At 41.7% G+C, this 21,506-nt stretch overlaps 1 protein-coding gene across 1 annotated transcript in view; it reads left to right on the top strand.

Annotated features, from left to right (window-relative positions):
• The first annotated feature begins 4,415 nt into the window (after positions 1 to 4,415).
• LOC140726020 (centrosomal protein of 63 kDa-like) overlaps positions 4,416 to 21,506 on the top strand; it is an 85,881-nt gene continuing 68,790 nt past the window's right edge. Inside the window, exons 1-4 of the mRNA XM_073041918.1 lie at positions 4,416 to 4,554; positions 7,220 to 7,334; positions 14,017 to 14,073; positions 15,335 to 15,506. Coding sequence (XP_072898019.1) covers positions 14,030 to 14,073; positions 15,335 to 15,506 — 216 coding nt within the window. The 5' untranslated portion in view covers positions 4,416 to 4,554; positions 7,220 to 7,334; positions 14,017 to 14,029. The remainder of the gene's footprint in view (positions 4,555 to 7,219; positions 7,335 to 14,016; positions 14,074 to 15,334; positions 15,507 to 21,506) is intronic.

Here is a 21,506-nt window from a genome sequence, read left to right as displayed (position 1 = left end):
TTCCTATAGAAGTAAATGTGTTTTTCTCCTAGCAGAGTCATCATGCTGACAAACTCATTCAATAGAGCTGTTTAGGTGAAGAGCCACACAGAGACCAGAGCAGCGGATAGAATGAGTCTTTATGCAATCTCAAAACAAGGTTACAGGTGGGAGAGTCACCACATGAATATTATATTTTATATACAAGGGGTGATTGATAAGTTTGTGGCCTAAGGTAGAAGGAGTCAGTTTTAGAAAACCTAGCATATTTATTTTTCAACATAGTCCCCTCCTACATTTACACACTTAGTCCAGCGGTAATGGAGCATACAGAGCTTGGACCTCATGAAAGTGTCCACAGCAAGGGTGATTGATAAGCTCGTGGCCTAAGGTAGAAGGAGATGAGTTCTACAGCTCTTGTTACATGCACATGCAGTTTAACTCTTTGAGTGATTTTGCAGAAAGTTTGAAGTTAATAACTCATCAGGGGTGATTGCTAAGTTCGTGGCCTAAGGTAGAAATAGATGTTATTAACTTCAAACATTCTGCATAATCAATCGAAGAGTTGACCTGCATGTGCATGTAACGAGAGCTGTATACCTCACCTCCTTCTACCTTAGGTCACAAACTTATCAATCAGCCATGCTATGGACACTTTCTGGAGGTCCATGATCCGTATGCTCCACGACTGCTGGACTAAGTGTGTAAATGTAGGAGGGGTCTATGTTGAAAAATAAATGTGCTAGGTTTTCTAAAATTGACTCCTTCTACCGTGGGCCATGAACATATCAATCACCCCTCGTATTTGGTTACAAGGATAATGTGTGGCAGTTGATAGTCAACCTATCAGAAGTAAGACTGGTGAACAGATAACTACCTATGATCTCATAGCTCTTTCAAAAGCCTGAGATAACAGATCTATCTTAATATCTGCATGTTACAATGCAGGTAATAATTTTCAGATGTACTGTAACTTTAAGGCAAAGTTATTTCATATGGTAGAGGATTCTAGGACAAGAGGGCATGACTTCAGGATTGAAGGACGTCCTTTTAGAACTAAGATGCGGTGAAATTACTTTAGTCAGAGGGTGGTAAATCTGTAGAATTTGTTGCCACGAGCAGCTGAGGAGGCCAAGTCATTGGGTGTATTTAAGGCAGAGATAGATAGGTTCTTGATTAGCCAGGGCTTCGAAGGGTATGGAGTGAAAGCAGGGGAGTAGGGATGACTGGAAGAATTGGATCAGCCCATGATTGAATGGTGGAGCAGGCTCGATGGGCTGAATGGCCTACATTTGCTCCTATATCTTATGGTCTTATGGCTTTATGATCCATTCATACCTTGCCTACTGTTCTCAGCCATTTCACGCCTACTTACATCGAAGTCATCTATTGTTTCCTTTATCCAGTTTTATCTATAGTTCCCAGCTCATGGTCTTCACGGGGATTTCCATTAACTCAGCCTATCCTCTCATCTGTTTTAACATGGGCCTCATTGCATACGATGTCTGTTCCAACACTGAACTAACATGAAAATGACATCACAGGTAGACAGGATGGCAATGCAGACTTCTGGCAGTCTGGCCTTCATTAGTCAAGGCACTGAGTTTAGATAATGTTATAGTGCAGTTGTAAAAGATGGTGGTGAGGCTGCGTTTGGAATATTGTGCTCAGTGTTTGTCATTATGTATTGGAAAGATGCCATTTAGCTGGAAAGGTTGCAGCAAGATTTCCAAGGATATTGCCAGGACTTGGGAGACTGAGTAATGAAAAGAATGAGCATGATAGAGCTTCATTCATTCGAGACAGGAAAATGAGGAGTGATTTCACAGAGGTGTATAAACTCATGAGGGGCATTGATAGGGTAAATACACACACTATATTTCACAGAGTTGTGGAATCAAGAACTAGAGAGAACAGGTTTAAAGAGAGAAGGGAAGCTTTAATAGGAACCCAGTGAGCGCTCTTTCAGCCAGAGGGTAGCTGTGTGAATGAGTTGCCAGAGGAAGTGGTTGTGGAAGGTATATTAACAACATTCATAACACACTTGGATAGGAAAGGTTGAGAAGGATGTGGGCCAAACATGGGCAAGTGGGAACAGATTAGAAGTGCATAATTGTCAGCATGTGTTACACGAGCATGGCGGTGGACAAACCCAAGTGCAGAACACGGGCGCACAGGCAGAGTCAGGAGGCATTATTGATGTAGCGAGCATGGAATGGGTATCCAGGAGAGAATCCAGGAGCAATGCTAGACTTAAAATTGACTGTCTTAAGAACCATGAAACAATGTTACTCAGACCTAAGTCGACGAACGAACTGGCAGCTCCTTGTTGTGATCACAGGGTCTTTATTCTACATTTTCTGATGGAAAGCAGGTGTGTGTAGTTAGTGAAACCTGGGAATGATTGGAAACTAAATGAGGGGATTGAGGCCCAATTCGTGAGGTAAATCGCAAGGTGGGGGATTGCCAGAAGGGACCAGGACAGCATGAGCCATTTGGGCCAAAGGGCCGGTTCCGCTGCTTCATGGTTCCATAAATATAAAACTATATTCATACACATATTGAAGATTGAGATTTCTCCCAATGCACTCTCATTTTATCCACTGAGGTCTGAATAGTCTGGTTAGTTTTGAGAACAAATAAATCAAATGCTTGTACATTTTGTGCAGCTCCATTCTAATCCACAGCAGTCTTTGCTCAATGATTCAGTATAGGGTTCAATAGAAATAGGCTGAAGGTTGGTGCTTGTTTATCGTCAGGTGCTTTCTACCAACTATACCCTCTGATGATGTCTCTTTCTCTGCCCCCTAACAGAGGGCATTTAGCGAATTGAGTCTGAATACCACAGACTGCTGTGATCCACAGCAGGGTGATTGATAAGTTCGTGGCCCAGGGTAGAAGGAGATGAGTTATACAGCTCTCATTATATGCCCATGCACTTCAACTCTTTGAGTGATTATGCAGAAAGTTTGAAGTTAATAACTCATCTCCTTCTACCTCAGGCCACAAACTTATCAATCACCCCTGCTGTGGACCACTTCTGGAGGTCCAAGATGCAGACTTCTACAAAGAAGGGATCTGTATGCTCCACGACCGCTGGACTAAGTGTGTAAATGTAGGAAAAATAAATGTGCCAGGTTTTTCAAAATTGACTGCTTCTACCATAGGCCACGAACTTATCAATCACCCCTTGTAAAAAAAGAATCTTGAGAAAGTTTCAGCACAACAGAGCAATTCTCTCTGTCCAGTCCACTCAAAGTACTCAGGTCATTGTGTGTGCAATTTCCATAATCCCATCTGTATTACCCAGGGATGTTCATCTTGTCAGAAGGTTGTATCTTGATGGAATGCTGGAATAAAGAGCACTTTCTTTCAGATGCTTGTAAAATATTCCACGGCATCATTTTGTAAAAGAGTTTGGGAATTCTCCATGTGTTCTATTCAACAAACCCCGACATGCCGCATTTTATAGTCTGTGGGAGATTGGCCGTTGTGTTTTCTATCTACAATGAGTAACCTCCGAACTATCCACAGCGAGGAAACCATTGAGAGGCACTCCGCTACACTAAAGGGCGCCATACATATATTTCAGTTTTCATTTCAGAGAGTGGCAAAATTATTTTGACCTGGCCTTTCTTCTCCTTGTATTCTTTCTTAGTGATGGAAAAATTATCATCTTTTTTTTGTCACCAATTGGCTTGATTTCGGTCCGTTCAATTTCAGTTATAGATGAACACCTACTGAGCGGAAGGTGTAATTACAGCATGAAACAACGAGAGAGAAAATAATTGCGGAAGTTGACCTGAGAGATAGCATGGAAATATGTGACAGTTCTGTTTAAATAACCAATTATCCACTACCTTCCAAACCTGCTGTATCAGAAGTAAATGGTTTGGAGGGTTCTTTATTCCTTTCTGACCTTCAACATAAATTGCTGGACAATTTCAAACAGCGTGACCGATGTTTACAATTCATACTGCACGATTGCTGTGGTCTGGACTCGGAAAATGCTTCCTACATTTAGATAACATGTTCAGCGATTCAATAATTTGTTTTGCGGCTCAGCATTACTCCGAAAAGAAAGGAAGTGGAGAGATTTAATTGTGAGTTTATCACGAAGCCGCACTTCGTGGAAGAAATATTTTTCTTGGAGAAATTTCTTCCCGTCTTTCAATATTTGAAAGTGTAAATGGGGGGCAGAATATGTAATAGGGAATATGGGAGCATCATTGATCGGGAAACAGTGAAAACCGAACGCGGGATGTCACGCTGAAATCCCGGGATGAGCTTTAGCGCCACTTCCCGTTCGGGGACAGCACCAACAGAGCGCCAAACAAGCGCAGCAGCGCGAAATGGCATTTCAACAGCGGCAGCACCAGCAGTTCTCGCTGGCAGAGTGCCCGATGTTATGTGCGTGAGCAGAATGTCACGGCGGGGGATGCGGTAGCAACAATCTGTAGTTTTACTATTGAGAAGTGCATCTACGTGAATGTGTGTTAATGAGCAGGGGCGTCAGAAAGGTTTAATACCGCTGAAGCAGAAGGGTTTCTCCAGGACCAGAAAGAGTAGCTGTAGGTAAGTCGCTGTTATGAGAGTTTTAAAATCAGCTGTGATCACGTCGTGAGTAAAGTAATTCGTAGCCTCGATTAAAATATATATACATTTGCTATTCAGAGAGTGCTGGAATTGCAATACAGAATTTAGTACCTGTCTCTAATTTACGTTACAGTCAGCTGCTGATTTCAACCATTGCAACCCTCTTGAAGGTAGTTCAGAATTGTGTTGGATAGGGAGTTCCAGGAATTTAATCCCAAAGAGCAGGTAGGACTGCCCATGTATCTGCAAACAGGCATGGTGTGTAACCTGGAGATGTTAAATTCTTACTGTATTTTTTGTGCAGTAGAGATCACGGATTTAACAGTTGCCATTAGGGTAACGTGGGCAAATCATTGCAGTGCATTTTGTAAACTGTGCGGGAGGATGTTCAGTTGTTAGCGTTACACTTATCCGTGCTACTGGAGAGTGTGGTGCCTGTTTAATAATGGAAAGATTCTTTTACTGAAGGATACCAGTGACTGTCACCAAAGATATTTTATAATGAAGTGATTCTTTCAATATAGGTCTGCCTCACATCTTTTGTACCATTTTTACATATAGTCAATTGGCTGCATGCAAAAATGCTCCTTCCATCATACACTGGGAATGGATGTGCTCAGGAAAATGCACAATGGGGCTGGATGTTGTTCAGGGAGCACTTGCATGGGGTTGTGCATAGGTTTGTCCCGTTGAGGCAGGGTGAAGGAGGCATGATTGACAAGAAATGTGGAACATCTAGTCAAGTGGAAGAAAGAAGCTTACTAAGGGTTTAGGAAGCTAAGGTCAGACAGGGCTCCTGAGAGTTACAAGAAAGGACTTAGGATAGATAGAAAAGGACATAAGAAGGACTTGGTGAGTAGGATTGGCGAACCCCAAAGGTATTCGACACATACGTGAAGAACAGGGTAAGACCAAGCTAGATAAAAGAGGCTGGAGTCGAAGGAGTAGGGAAGGTCCTTAATGAATACTTTACTTCAGTATTCACCAGTGAGAGGGACCTTGACAAATATGAGATATGCAGGAACATGGTGAGATTAAGAATGGTGATGTTCTGGGAGTTTTGATAGTTAAGTCCCATTGAGTGGATGGAATAGACCCCAGGTTACTATGGGAAGTGTGGGAAAAGTTTGTTGTGACTTCGGCGATGACCTTTGTGTCTTCACTAGCCACAGGAGTAGTACCGGAAGATTAGAGAGTGGTGAATATTACTCCCTTGTTCAAGAAAGGTAATAGGGATAACCCTGGGAATTATAGAGTTACAACAGTGGTGGGAAACTATTGGACAGAATTTACAAGCATTTGGAGAAGGGTAGTCTGATTAGAGATAAGCAACGTGCTTTGTGAGGGGTAGATTGTGCTTCACAGGATTGAATGAATTCTTTGGAAAAACAAATTGATGAAGGCAGAGCAGTGGATATCGTGTATATGGATTTTAGTAAGGTATCTGATAAGGTTCCCCATGGTAGAATCCTTCAGAGCAAGAGAAAATCTGCAGATGCTGGAAATCACAGCAACACACGCAAAATGGTGGAGGAACTCAGCAGACCAGGCAACATCCATGGAAAAGAGTAAGCAGTTGACATTTCGGGCTGAGACCCTTCATCAGAAAGTCAGAGGGCATGGGGAAACTTGTCAGCATGAATTCAAAATTGTCTTGCCCATGGAGGCAGAGGTTGATAGTCAATGGAGTGTATTCTGACTGGACTACAGTGACCAGTGGCTTTTCACAAAGTTCTGCTCTGGGTCTCTGTTTTCCGTGATTTTTATGAGTGACTTAGATGAGGAAATGAAAATGTGGATTGGTAGGTTTATGAATGACATAAATGTCAGCGTTATTTATTTATTTGTTTATTTGTTTATTTATTTTTAGTGATACAGTGAAGAGTTGTCCCTTCCAGCTATTCAAGCCATTCTGCTCCAGCAACCCCACAACCCTGATTAACCCTAACCTAATCACAAGACACTTTGCAATGACCAATGAACCTACCCGGTCTGTCTTTGGACTGTGGGAGGAAACTGGAGCAGCCAGGGGAAAGCCACACATTCCATGGATGTACAGCGACTCCTTACAACCCTGCCGGAATTGAACTCTGAACCCTGGAATGCCCCAAGCTGTAATAGTTTTGTACTATACCGCGGCACTAACCACTACGCTACCATGTTGTGGGTAGTTCAAAGTAAATTTATTTATAAAGTATATACACTGTATATAACTTTGATATTCATTTTTCTGTCAGCATTTACAGGAAAGTAAAGAAATACAATAGAATTTAAGAAAAGCCATGCACAGCGAAGAATGCCAAACACCAATTAGCAAAAGAGGACAATTAATTTTAAAAATAAATAAATAATGATGAGAACGTGACTTGTACAATGATTGAAAGCGAGGCTTTAGTTGTGGAGTCAGTTCAGCATTGAGGTGAGTGAAGTTATCCACTCTGGTTCTGGAGCCTAATAGTAGGTGAATAACTGTTCCTGAACTTAAGTGTGTGGGATCTAAAGCTCCTGTACCTCCTGCCCAACGGTAATAGTGAGAAGAGAGAGGGAGCTAGGTCAAACAGCGGCAGACAGGAAGGGTTTAGATGGGGGACATTGACTGGCACAGAGTATTGGGGCTGAACACCAGTTTGTTTTCCGTTCTCAGGCCTCGACACTTTAACCTGGCTTGAAGTCTATCCTGGCGACCTTTCTTCCAGTGATCACCAACCTTTGATTCTTCAAGTTTCCGTAACTCCATTCCTGAGAATCAAGTTCACCAGGTACTCCAGGAGATTGTAAAACTGCGAGTTTGTTTAGTCAGTTCAAAAGTTTATTTCTTAAAGGGAAATTACTGCTGCCATTTGTAGTGATTGTAATTCAGAAGTATATCTATTAGAATATCTTGTAGTTTTTTAAGCTGTCTGTATATTGCCAGTATCATTTTGACCCCTCTCCGGAGCCACCTTGACCTCATCTTGTTAGTGTAAAAGGTCGTTGTATGTTACAGGACATTAATAGGATGCAGAGCCAAGCCAAGGAATGGCAGATAGAGTTCAGTCCAGAAATGCATGAAGTGGTTCACTTAGAAAGGTCAAACAAAGACAGAATACAGGGTTAATTGCAGTATCATTAACAGTGTGGAGCAACAGAGGGATCTTAGGATTTATGTCCATAGATTCATCAACATTAAAGCACAGATTAATAGGGTATGGTTTGTTGGCCTTTACTAGACAAGGGCTTGAGCTCAAGAGCCTGAGGTAATGTTGCAGCTCTGTAAAACTCTGGTTAGATTACGCTTGGAGTATTATGTTCAGATCTGGTCACCTCATTATAGGAAGGACATGGAAGCTTTAGAGAGGGTTCAGAGGAGATTTACAAGGATGCTGCCTGGATTAGAGAGCATTTGTTATGAGGATAGGTTGAGTGAGCTAAGGTTTTTCTCCTTGAAGCGAAGGAGGATGAGAAGTGACTTGAAAGAGATGGTAGGAGGCATAAATTGAGTGGCGAGCCGGAACTATATTTTTCCTCGGGGAGGAAATGTCTAGTACAAGGGAGCGTGACTTTAAAGTGATTGGATGAATATATAGGGGTAGGGGGTGGGGAGAACCAGAGGTAGGCTTTCTACACTATCAGAATGGTAAGTGCATCGATCGTGCTGCCAGGGGTGTCGGTAGAGCCAGACATATTTGGGACATCGAAGAAATTCTTGGGCACAAGGGTGAAAGAAACATGTGAGAGGGAAGGGTTAGATTGAACTTAGAGTAGGTTAAAGAGTCGGTACAATATTGTGGGCCAAAGGGCCTGTACTTTTCTATAATCAACAGTACCGAGACTATTGTGGCTGCCAGTTCACATCATACACTGCGAAATTCCTTGTCATGACTTCCGCTTGACTGATTAACTCTGCTCCAGGTACTCAGTGCTGCACCAACAGTTGTCAATGAACTGAAGAGTCACTATTTGGTTGACACACCTTCTGCAAATGGTTGTCACGTGTAGTCTCCCAGTTAAAGATTAACCAGAAGTGAGTCTATTTAGCTTCTAAGATCAGAGGGTATTCTGGTACTTCCAGTCCAAAACTATTGGGCAATTAATTGTTTGTAATTGTAAAAAATGTTGTTTGTTTTCATAATTTCCGTGCATGTTTCTCTTTCTTAATTGATCTAAACTTTCTGTCATTTTATGTATTTAATTTCTAAATCATTCAGCCATTGATGGTTCTTCCTTGATTAGCCTTGGCCATTACATCGATGGCCATGAATCTAATCTAATGGCTAATGAAACACACTGTTAAATTTGAAGTTAAGGTCATGGGAGTCCTGTTGCCCTGTTTACACCATTATCAGATTTCACTACCAGCATATTGCACTGAAAACATTTTCAAGTTAAAGGGTAAATGAAAAGCCCATGCTATTGATGCATACTCTGACATGACTTAGTCCAGAAATAGCCATCAAAAAGATTTGAATGAAAAAACTGCATATGTATAATAAAAGAATATATTATACACATAATATAGGAAATAATATATGGCCTCAGGAATGTGAAACTGCTTTTTTAAAAAAATACGGCCATTGCTACTTAGTAGCCAATTTTCACTTGCATACGGAACTGACAAACAGTGCTGTTTGTCAGTTAAATCATTTGAAATATTTTTCTGCACACTTATTGCATTTTTATATTCTATCAAATTTAATTTCTGAAAGAGAATTATCCTTGAATTTGAAATCTGACAGTAAGACCACTGAAATTTTAACTTGTCTATATTTTTCACTAGATGGAGCTTTTGTAGTATTCAAAGCAAAAAGAGAGGCTCAAATACTGTGTGGCTTACTCTGAGGAATGTGGACATTTAACACCTTAGTAACACCAAGATTATAGACTAGTTACCGACAAACTGTTTCCAACCTTGTTATTTTGTATTTTACTTCACAGCTGTTTGTGCCTGCTTTGGATATCAAGTACAACTTTGGTATGAAATGGTTTAGGATTCACCCCTTGGCTAAACTTGTGTTGAGCATCAATGGGAAAAAAGCTCAGTTGACATACTCTTTCTCATAGATGCTGCCTAGCATGCTGAGTTCCTCCAGCATTTTATGTGTGTTGCTCCAGTTCCCAGCATGTGCAGATTTTCTCTTGTTTGTAAACTTGTGCTGATATTGGGTAATACTTTTATTACAAAATATATTGAAAAGAATATCAGATATTAGTTTCTCTCTCTTTCTACATCAGCACAGCCTTGCCTGCTTGGCTTGTCATATGTCAATGTTTTTGCAACATTTTACAGTTTTAAGTTCCCCATTAGAACATTTGACAGGAGGACTATAAAACTTATTCTCACAGCCAATGTTGGCTTCATTCTACCCATCTCTCATTTGCAACTTAAAATTGACTTATTTTCCAAGTTCTGCCTAAGCATTTATAACCTGGAACACAAGCTCCGTCTGTCTCCCCATAGATAGAATGTTTTTGGGTTTTATTTCAGATTTCCAGCATCTACAGTTTCGATTTTCAGATTCTTTAGAAGATCTGGAGGAAGTACTCTTGGGCAGAGAGGGATAGTGAAGTTGTTGCTGAGATTCTCAACTAAGCAATTAGTATAGTAAGTGAGGGCCAACTGAACGTGGCCTAATAGAACTGGGTTATTCATAATTCATCCCATATATGACAAAAATGCATAATAAGTTCTTAATATAATAGGCAGTATTTATGGCAGATCTTGCCGGTTTAGTTGATAATTCAAATGTATTAAACTTCAGAACTTATTACTTTAGCACTGAGAAATCAAACAATTATTACAACTGGGCAACTTGTGCAGGTTTCTCCTCAGACTCCAGATTGCACAATTTTGCATTTCATGTGAAAGTTAAAACAATACAATGGAAGGAGAATTTTATTGATTTATCCCCGATAAATAAATTTTTGCTACTTTTTTTTAAAACAAAGTTCAAAGTAAAATCTATTATCAGAGTACATACATGTCACCTCATACAACCCTGAGATTCTTTTTTCTGCGGGCATACTCAGCAAATCTAGAATAGTAACTGTAAACAGGATCAATGAAAAAGAAACTGTGCAAATGCAAATATAAGTAAATAGCAATAAATAACAAGAGCATGAAATATCAAGATAAAGTGTCTTTAAAGTGAGGCCATCGGTTGTGGGAACACCAGAAATAGAATGAGTGTAGTTATCCTCTTATGTTCAAGAGCCTGACGGTTGAGGGGTTGTAACTGTTCTTGAACCTGGTGGTGTGAATCCTGAGGTACTTGAACCTTCTACCTGATAGCAGCAACTAGAAAAGAGCGTGGCCCGGGTGGTGAGGATCTTGGATTATGGATGCTGCTTTTCTACAGCAACATTGCATGTAGATGTACTCAATGGTTGGGAGGGCTTTACCCTTGATGTACTGGGCTGAATGCATTACCTTTTGTAGGATTTTCTGCTCAAAGGCATTGGTGTTCCCATAGATGCAGCCAGTCAACAACTTTCCACCACACATCTGTAGAAGTCTGTCAAGGTTTTTGACAACATGCCAAATCTCCACAGTCTCCTAAGGAAGTAGAGGCGCTGTCGTACTTTCTTCACAATAATATTTATATGATGGGTCCAAGACAGGTCTTCTGAGAGAGCGGCACCCAGGAATTTAAAGTTATTGACCCTCTCCATCTCTGATCCTCTGGTTTCCCTCTCCTGAAGTACACAATCAGTCCTTGGTCTTGCTGACACTGAGTGAGAGGTCATTGTTATTATATCGCTCAGCCAAATTTTCAATCTCCCTCCTGTATGCTGATTCATCACCCCCATTGACATGGCCCACAACAGTTGTGTCATCAGTAAACTCATATATGGTGTTGGAGCCACACAATCATTGGTGTAAAGCAAGTAGAGAAGGGGACTAAGCACACATCCATGTGGTGCTCCTGTGCTGATGGAGATTGTGGAGGAGATGTTTTTGCCAATCTGAACTGACTGGGGTCTATAAGTAAGGAAATCCAGGATCCAATTGCACATCAGGGTATTGAGGCCCAGGTCTCAGAGTTTACTGATTAGTTTTGAAGGAATGATATTAAATATTGAGCTGTAGTTGATAAAAAGCATCCTGATGTATGCATCTTTGCTGTTCAGATGTTCCACGGTTGAGTGAAGAGCCAATGAGATGGCATCTGCTGTGGGCCTGTTGCTTTGATAGGCAAATTGGAGCGGATCCAAGTCACCTCTCAGGCAGGAGCTGATTTACTTCAACACCAGGCTCTCAAAACACTTCATCACTGTGGATGTAAGTGCCACTGGGGGATAGTCACAGACAGGTTACCACGCTCTTCTTGAGCACCAGTATGATTGAAACCTGCCTGAAGCAGGTGGGTAGCACACATTGCTGGAGCAAGAGGTTAAAGATATTCCTGAACACATTGGTCATTGTAAATTGTACTGTGATTAGGCCCCAGGGTGATCAGGTGGGTTGCTGGACAGTGTAGCTCACAGGGCTGGAAAGGCCTGTTCTGTGCTGTATCTCTGAATAAATAAAAAAGTAGATTGTTATAATTTTTTAGTAAGCAAAGGCTAAAAGTTAACATTTCTACAATTTAACAAGAAATCAATAGTGATATACAGTATATACAGAGGTTTCTGATAGCTTGAATAACATTTCATGCACACCAGAAATTTTGTAGATGCTGGAAATCCAAAGCAACACACACAAAATGCCGGAGGAACTCAGCAGGTCAGGCAGCATCTATGGAAATTAATAAAAGTTCAATGTTTCAGGGTGATGCCCCTCATTCTGGACTAGAAAGAAAGGGGGAAGACACCAGAATAAAAAGATGGAGGTTGGGAAAGGAGGCTTTCTAGAAGGTGTTAGGTGAAGCCAGGTGGAAAGGTAAAGGGCTGCAGAAGAAGGAATCTGATAGAGGAGAGAGGTCCATAGGAGAAAGGGCAGGGGGAGGGGACTCACGGGGAAGTGGTAGGTAGATGAGAAGAGGTAAAAGGCCAGAGTGGTGAATAGAGGAAGAGGGTAGGGGGAGGAAAATTTCATTTTAATGGAAGGAGAAATCAATATTCATGTCATCAGGTTGGAATGCATGAGTTGTTGCTCCTCACCCTGAGGGTGGCATCATCTTGGCCCAAGAGGAGGCTGTGGACCGACATATCACAACAGGAATTGGAATCAAAATTAAAATGTTTGGTCACTGGGAAGTTCCCCTTTTGGTAGACGGAGTGGAGATGAGCAGTCCCCCGATTTATGATGGGTCTCCTTAAATTCCTCTTTTATCCTTTTCATCCTTTTTAAAGGGATTTACCAGATTCTTTTTCATGACTGTCATGAACAGGGTGGTATAGAATTAGTCATGATCAAAAAGACAGTATTGAAGAACTTCAGATATCAAGGAAACCCTTGGGACTGGAAGAGACTGAGATGATAGGAAAAGCAAGGCTAAGGATTCTTTAACTGGAAGCCAGTGTAGATTGGCAAGCATAAGGCAACTGCAACTCAGTGCAAGATAGGACACAAACAACAAAGTTTTGGATGACTTTGTTAATAGAGATTTACCAATTCGATTTAGTGGGAAGTGCGTTGAAATAGTAAATTCTGGGTGTATCAAAGCTGCAAATGAGAATCTTTTGCATCTAAAGTAATGCACGTAAAACAGTAACTGAGAATGATTCTAAAGGTAAAGTAAGGAATGCCAATAAGGTTATTTATCCTGGAGCTATAGAATAGTTTTGTAAAATGTTCTACGTTATTAATCGGTAACAATAATGTGTTTTTGAGAGATAAGTTGTTACTGAACCAGTGGTGTTTGCAATGCATTGGGCAAGTTCTTGGATGGATAACAATTGGATATTCTCTATGGGTGTGTTCCCCAAGAGATTAAGATCTGTTCTATGTCCATATCTTTACTACAAAAATAACTTTATTTGAGAAATTTGCAGAAACGGACACAGATGATTCAGAGATGGCAAAGTGTTCAGATCTCTGGGAGGGCATTGCAAAAGATAAGGTCACATGGCAAGCTTAGGTGACCGAGAAGAGGGAACGAGAAAATGGAAGCCGGTGAATTTCTCATCTTCTCAGTCTACTGCCTTCACCTGAAGCTACTGCAGCAGAAACAGCCAATGTTGGAGTGGAGTACCTGAGGGAATGACCCCATCATCCCCACTGTGACTGACTAGAATGGTACCACTAACTGTTGATCTGCTCCCTATTTACACCAGAAACCTCTTATAGAAATCAAATCTTGCTGAGGTCTGCCTGGTCTTCAATGGACAAAATATTCCATTTGGATCCTTCCTAGTCTGTATAATTCCCAACCGCAGTGTCTAGCATAATATAAACAATATCACCTAGCCATAGCCCTATTCTTAATGAAGGATAATAAAATATTAAATGTAACTGCAAAAACTGGATTACTATTTCAAAGCTCAATTTTATTGATCCAACTATGTTCCTTTATTTTGTAGATAAACCACTGAAATGGAGGCAATAACAAATGGGTTAGAGAAGAATGGTCAATTACCGTAAGCTTCTTTGCTTTATGTTCTTTGTTTTATGTTCTGAGTAAAATGAAGACCAAATAGTGTGGAATTAAGCAATAATCTCAATCAAATCTACTTTTATGGACAACTTTATAGCTGTGAAAACACAGAGGGTCAGGCAGTCTGTAGTGCTGAGACTGCCAGCTGTCTGCATCCTGGACCACGCTTCCACTTCCACCACAGTCCTGTGCAGTCACCTGCTGAGAGTCCATTTCTTAGCTCATACACAGGCCCTTTGAAGCTCTTCCGCCATAGCTCAGGCTGCATCTGGGGAAAGAGAAGCCAAGTCAGTGCTTCCGTTCAGTCTCCCTTCTTCAGAACTGGAGAGATGAAAAGAATATATATTATTAAACTGCAAAGAAATTGCTGTGAGGGATGGGTAGGGAAGAGGCATATCCTGTGTTTGGATGAGGCCAGCATAGCCTTGGGGACAAATTGTATGGGTTCTCTAGTCAATTAGATTAATGGAAAGTTAATGGACGCTAACACTGACAACTGTCTCTACTAGCTCATCTAACTAGATGACCCAATAGAAATCATGGCCAACAGAGCAAAGGAAATATCTGTAAAAGTCAGTGTTATCTGGAGCTAAGTTTAGGAATCATTCACTGTGGGTGGCCTGACCTGCTGAGTGTTTCCAGCATCTTCTTGTTTTATTCCAGTGTCTGTGTTTGTTTGGATTTTCTTACACTTTCCCCTGAGAGGGCTGGCCAAATACTTAATCACTTGTTGGAAAGTTAGTCCTACTGTTAGTATATTATTCTAATAGTTTTACATGGGATTATCAGCTTTGACATTATTATCAAAGCCTATAGTGTGGGAACCTCAATCTTCAGGTTAAAACAAAAGTATTATGAACTTCACCACTGTCAGAACATTGGGACTTACTGCTTTGTTTGTCAATTCATTCAAATTCAAAAAGGCTTCTGAAAATTGTATACCAGATCTATAGGGGTATTTTTATGTCTTGAGCTGTTACACATCAACCCAAAATTAATCAGAGGCAGCGATTTCCATTAGAGATATCGGTGAAATTATTATACATACTTGGTCTATCTCTTTAGCATGGTTTACCTTGTATCACTGGAAAACCTCAGGAAGATGTTGGGATCTATTAAATAGATTTCTTTTAGAGCTGAAAATATCAAATTAAAGTATGAGTGCAGCACACATTACATATTTTTTAATTTTTAATTTTATTAAAATGTGAAAGTATTTTTTCTTGCTCTTACTACAATATCAGAGAATCCTCTTGCGAAGAAGAGCTCCAGGAACTATTGCATCAAATCGATGTCATGGTGAACCGGAAAAAAATTGAATGGGAACAACAGTCGCAAAGTCTTGAGACCCAGCTTGAAATGCGTGAGCTAGAATTGGTCAATGTACACACATGCCTTGATTCAAAACAGCATGAGGTAAGAAAGCAGGTATTTGAATATATTTATTGACCAAGGAACAGCCAGGTAGAAATGACACTTTTCATAAGAGATTCTGCAGATGCTGGGTAACTGAAGCGAGACACACAAAATTTTGGAGGAACTCAGCAGGTCAGGCAGCATCTACGGAAGTGAATAAACAGTCGACCTTTCAGGCTGAGACCCTTCTTCAGGACTGGAAAAGAAGGGGGAAGAAGCCAGAATAAGAAGGCAGAGGGAGGGTGGGGAAGGAGTACAAGCTAGAAGGCGATAGAGGATGAAGCCGGGGGAATGAAGTAAGATGCTGGCAGATGATAGGTAGAAAAGGTAAAGGGCTGGAGACAAAGGAATTTGATAGTAGAGAAGAGTGGACTGTGGAAGAAATGGATGGAGGCTATTATTTCCTACAAAGTGAAACCTAACATCATGAATAGCTGTGAAGCTTCACTAACAGGTGAGCTCAAAGACTTTTATGCACGTTTTGAAGGAAAGAATAAAGCTACATCTGTGTGAATCCCTACAGCATCCGGTGACTCTGATCTCTGTCTCAGTGGGGAACTTCAGAACATCTTTCACTAGGGTAAACCCTCACAACGCATCAGGACATGATGGTGTACCTGAAAACCTGTGCTAACCAACTGGTGGAATTGTTCAAGGACATGTTAAATCTCTCCCTCCTGCAGCTGGAGGTTCCTACCTGCTTCAGAAGGGTGACAGTCATACCAGTGCACAAGAAGAGCAGGGTGAGCTGTCTCAATGACTATCGTTCAGTGACCCTCACATCTACTGTGAAGAAGTGCCAGAGTCAACTCCTACCTAAATCAAGGAGCTGGACCCGCTGTAAATTACCTATCACCACAATAGGTCTACAGTGGGTGGAATCTCACTGGCTCTCTGCTCAGCCTGGGATCACCTGGACAGTAGTAATACCTACATCAGGCTACAACTCAGCGTTCAACATAATTATGCCCTCAGTTCTAATAACAAGCTCCAAAGCCTGGGGTTCTGCATCTCCCTCTTCAACTGGATCTTTGACTTCCTCACCAGGAGACCACAGTTTGTGCAAGTTGGAAATAACATCTCCTCCTGACTGACAATCAACACTGACACACCTCAAGGATGCCTGCTTAGCCCATCGCTCTACTCTCTCTACACCCACAATGGTGTGGCTAGGCATAGCTCAAATGCCATTTATAAATTTGTTGACGATACAACTGGTTTTGGCAGAATTTCAGATGGTGACCAGGCGTACAGGAGAAATATTGATCAGCTGGTTGAGTGGTGTCACTACGCCAACCTCGCACTCAATGGCAGACCAAAGAATTGATTGTGGACCTCAGACAGGAAAAGTCGAGAGAACACACACCAGTCCCCATCAAGGGATCAAAAGTGGAAAGGCTGAGCAGTTTCAGGCTCCTGGGTGTCAACATCCGAGGAGCTATCCCGGCCCCAACATAGTGATGCAATTGCAAAGCAGACATGACAGCAGCTATATTTCACCTGATGTTTGAGGAGAAGTGGTACATCACCAAAGATACTCGCAAATTTCTTTAGATGTACCAAGGGAATATTCCTCTACTGCCACAATGGGACCACACTCAAGTTGGAGGAGCAGTACTTTGTATTCCATCTGGGTAGCCTCTGACCTGATGGCATGAACATTTAGTTTGGACTTCTAGTAATTGCCCCTCCCCCCACCCTCTCCTTCACCATTCCCCATTCCTGTTTCCCTCTCTCACCTTATCTCCTTACCTGCACTTCACCTCCCTCTGGTGCTCCTCCCCCTTCCCTTTCGTCCATAGTCTTCTACCCTCTCCTATCAGATTCCTCCTTCTCCAGCCCTTTATCTCTTTCACCAATCAACTTCCCAGCTCTTTACTTCACCACTCCCCTCCCCCTCAGCTTCACCTACCACTTAGTACTCTTCCTCTCCTCCCTCCACTTTCTTATTCTGATTTCTCGTCTTTTTTCTCCAGTCCTGATAAAGGATCTCGGTCCGAAACGTCAATTGTTTACTCTGTTCCATAAATGCTGCCTGGCCTGCTGAGTCCCTACGTTTTGCAGGGATAGCTCTGTCCATGGAGCCCTTGTCCATTTCTCGCTCCCCACTAATCTCCCTCCCGGCACTTATCCCAGCAAGTGGAAGAAATTGCCCATTCACCTCCTCCCTCACTTCCATTTAAGTTCCAAGCTGTCCTTCCAGCTGAGGTAATGTTTCACCTGTGAATCTGTTTTGATTGGCTACTGCATTCCGTGCTCCTGTTGCAGCCTCCTCTACATTGGTGAGACCCGAGAAAGTAGCGTGTTGTGTGTTGCTTGGATTTCCAGCGTCTGCAGATTCTGTCTTGTTTGTGATTGAACACTTCCTCAGTATTTTATTCCTCTCTTTTTACACTACCTACTTAACTTTATATATCTGTATATACTGTGTGTGTGTGTTATTTATATATTTATTTATTTTATGTATTGCAATGCACTGCTGCCACAAAACACCAAATTTGCCTGTGATATTAAACCTGCTTCTGATGCTGAGGAGGGGCACCAGGGGGAGGTGATAGGTAAGTGAGGAGATCAGAAGAGGTAAGAATGGAGCCAGGGTAAAGAACTGAAGAAGAGGGAGGAGTGGGAAGGGGGAGGGGTAAAGCTACTGGAAGTTGGAGAAATCGATTTTATGCCATCGGGTTGGAGGCCTCCCAGACAGAGTATGAGGTGTTGTTCCTCCGACCTGAGAGCGGCCTGTTCATGACAGTAGAGGTGGCCATGGACTGATATGTTGGAACAGGAATGAGGCTTAGAATTGAAATAGTTGGCCACTGGAAATTCCTGCTTTTTCTGGATGCTCGATGTTCATCGGGTGTCACCAATGTAGAGGAGGCTGCAACAGGAGCACCGAATGCAGTAGCCAGCCAAAACAGATTCACAGGTGGAATGTTACCTCACTTGGAAGGACTGTTTGGGCCTTAAATGGAATGAGGAAGGAGGTGAATGGGCAGGTGTAGCACTTCTTCCTCTTGCAGGGATAAGTGCCGGGAGGGAGATTAGTGGGGAGGAATAAATGGACAAGAGAACCATGGAGGGAGCTATCCCTGCAAAAAGTAGAAAGTCTGAGGGAGGTAAAGATATATTTGGTGACGGGATCCTGTTGAAGATGACGGAAGTTGTGGAGAATGATGTACTGGACGTGGAGGCTCATGGGGTGGTAGTTGGAAACAAGAGTAAATCTATCCCTGTTAAGATGGCAGGAAGATGGGGTGAGAGCGGATGTCTGGGAAATGGAGGAAATACAAGTGAGGGCAGATCAATGGTGGGAGAAGGGAAACCCTGTTCTTTGAAGAAAGAGGATATCTCTGATGTTCTGGATAGGAAAGCCTCATCCTGGGAGCAGATGCAGTAAAGACAAAGGAACTGAGAAAAGGGAATGGCATTTTTACAGCAGAGTGGGAAGAGGTATTGTCAAGATAACCATGGGAGTCAGAGGGTTTTTAAAAGACACCTGTAGACAGTTTGTCTCCAGAGATGGAGATAGAACGATCTAGAAAGGGGAGAGAAGTGTCAGAAATGGACCAAGTGAATTTAAGGCAAGGTGGAAGTTGGAGGCAACGTTGATGAAATTTGCAAGCTCATCATGGGTGCGTGAGGCAGCACCAACTCAATCGTCAATATAGCACGGACAGAGTTGAGGAACATTACCAGTGAAAAGGCAAGCACAGCTGGGGCCCATGGTTCCACCTTGAGTCTGGAGAAAGTGGGAGAAGCTAAAAGAGAACCTTTCATTATGCTGTCGAAAAAGAAAAGCAACAAATAATGTCACCAAACTGCAGAAGATGATTCAAAGTAAAGTTGATTGTGAATGTGACCAACAAATTTACTGCAAGTACAGGCAAGTTAGTGGAAGAATGTAGTACTTTATTTAGCAATTATAACGATGTTCCTTCAGCACATAGTTGGATAATGAGTGCAGCACACAGGAATGTTGAGGTATGTACTGTACAAAGAAAAGAAAGGAATTGAATTTTGTCCATTCCAATGAAGAGGGATGAAGGAGGAAATCTGGGGTTAGACAGTTATTGCAGGGAACAGTTAAAGTAAGTGAGTTTTCACAAGAATTAGCCAACTCTGACTCAAGCAAGGGAAATCGATTACCTAAAATAGTTGAATTTAATATTGCATCTTGAAAGATACGAAGTGCTGAGATGGAAGAGGAGACGTTCCTTTACTTTTTCTCTCCACAGATGTTGCCTGATTTATAACTCTGCTTCCTCTCTGCAGAATGCGACTGAATCTTTTAAGTTCAACAAGTGTATAGCAATTCATAGTTCAGCAAAAGGCTTTCTAGCCCCAGTTTAATAGCTAGTCAATAAGATTGAGATACATATCTCAAAGTTTTCCTTTTGTCATTGATTTCTTATGCTCTAAAATTGATCTTATCCTATTCTCTGTGTGTGGCTATATGGATCATCTTAGCATCCACTGCTCTCAGGAAAAATAAGTTAAAGGTTCACATTTTTGAGTGAAAAATATCTTGACCATTTCAGTCTCATGCATTATTCCTTAATCAGGGAGTGATGCCTGATTCTAGACACTCAAGGCAGGTGAAACAGTGCCACTACAACTATCCTGCAAGCACTTTCAGAAATGCTTCAGTAAGATTATGCTTCATTCTCAGAAAACGTTGTCACATTCTATTCAATCTCTGTTCATTCCCCACCACTTTCATACCAGGAATTCATTGTGAAGCTTTGATGAATTCTATCTGAAGCCAAATACATTATTTCAACAGCACTGAAATATACAGTTCTCCAGGTGTGATCACACTAATGCATTATGATATAAACATCGATGTGCGCTTCTAAAAATCTATTTATCAAGTTATTCACATCAGGTGATTAAATATTGTTTGCGGACTTGTAGCTGAAGGATTCAGTTTTACAGAAGTACTTGCATCAGGATTTCAGAGCCTGTATGGGGCCTACTCGGGCATGTCAAGTGTAATTTGTGCAGATACTGTTAAATACTCTTTTTAACAGAGTGGCCTCTGTTTGCATGCACATTTTAAAGCAAATATTTTATGCAAGTTAAATTCAGACGTTAATTAGACACTTGTGTATGTCAATGGTCCTTAATACAAAAATCACCCATTTTTGATTCCTAATAAATTATGCTAATATATTATCCCAAATACCTTGTTTAACCCTCTTTAAACAATCTCTGAGAATGGTTTCTTAAAATCCAAATATATTGCATTCATTCATTCTCCTTTATTTAGTCTGCTTATTAAAGCTTCAGAAGAAATGTTGAATAAATGTGTCAGTCCAACTCAGCGTTGGACCCACAAAATCATATTATGACCTTTGCCCCCCACAGGTGCCCCTTTATCATGTCCTTAATAAATTCTAGAATATTCCTTACTACAGTGATCTATGATGCTTTCTGCCTCTACTTCTGTGATTACAGAATCACTTTATTACTATATAACAGTACTTCCTGATGCACACAATTTACAGTTCAAATTACAACACGGTCATCTCTGTCCAGAACACACTTGAGCCACAGGGGTGCTCACCGGCCCTGCAAGTACCCCCATCGTATCCAAGGTCACCATGTGCCCCTTCTTCAGGGACAACAGGCACAGAAGGAACTCTGGAAGAGGGCAGGCATCAGCCTGGACAGAGCCCTCGACTGCCTACTGCCTGGTCCGGCGAATGGCAAGCTCAGCCAGGCCTGGGAGATCTCTGGAGCAGCCTGCTCTCCTCTGCACTGGGAGCAGATCAGGAGCGTGGCGCTGAAGCGCAGCCAGAACTTGAGGAGCAGCCCCTTCAGATATTAAAACAGAGGTTCCAACATCTCACACTCTGACTCCTCCCAGCCTCTGTACACTGCCACACTAGGAATCACTTGCCAAGACTTATTTCTTCAATCCCTCTTTGCATCTTTGCACACTTAATACCATAAGACATAGAAGCAGAATTAGGCTATTTGGCCCATTGATTTTGCTCCACC

The sequence above is a fragment of the Hemitrygon akajei genome, chromosome 4 (genome assembly GCF_048418815.1).
Source record: "Hemitrygon akajei chromosome 4, sHemAka1.3, whole genome shotgun sequence".
Lineage (NCBI taxonomy): Eukaryota > Metazoa > Chordata > Chondrichthyes > Myliobatiformes > Dasyatidae > Hemitrygon > Hemitrygon akajei.
This window is presented reverse-complemented; position numbering and strand designations above follow the sequence as displayed.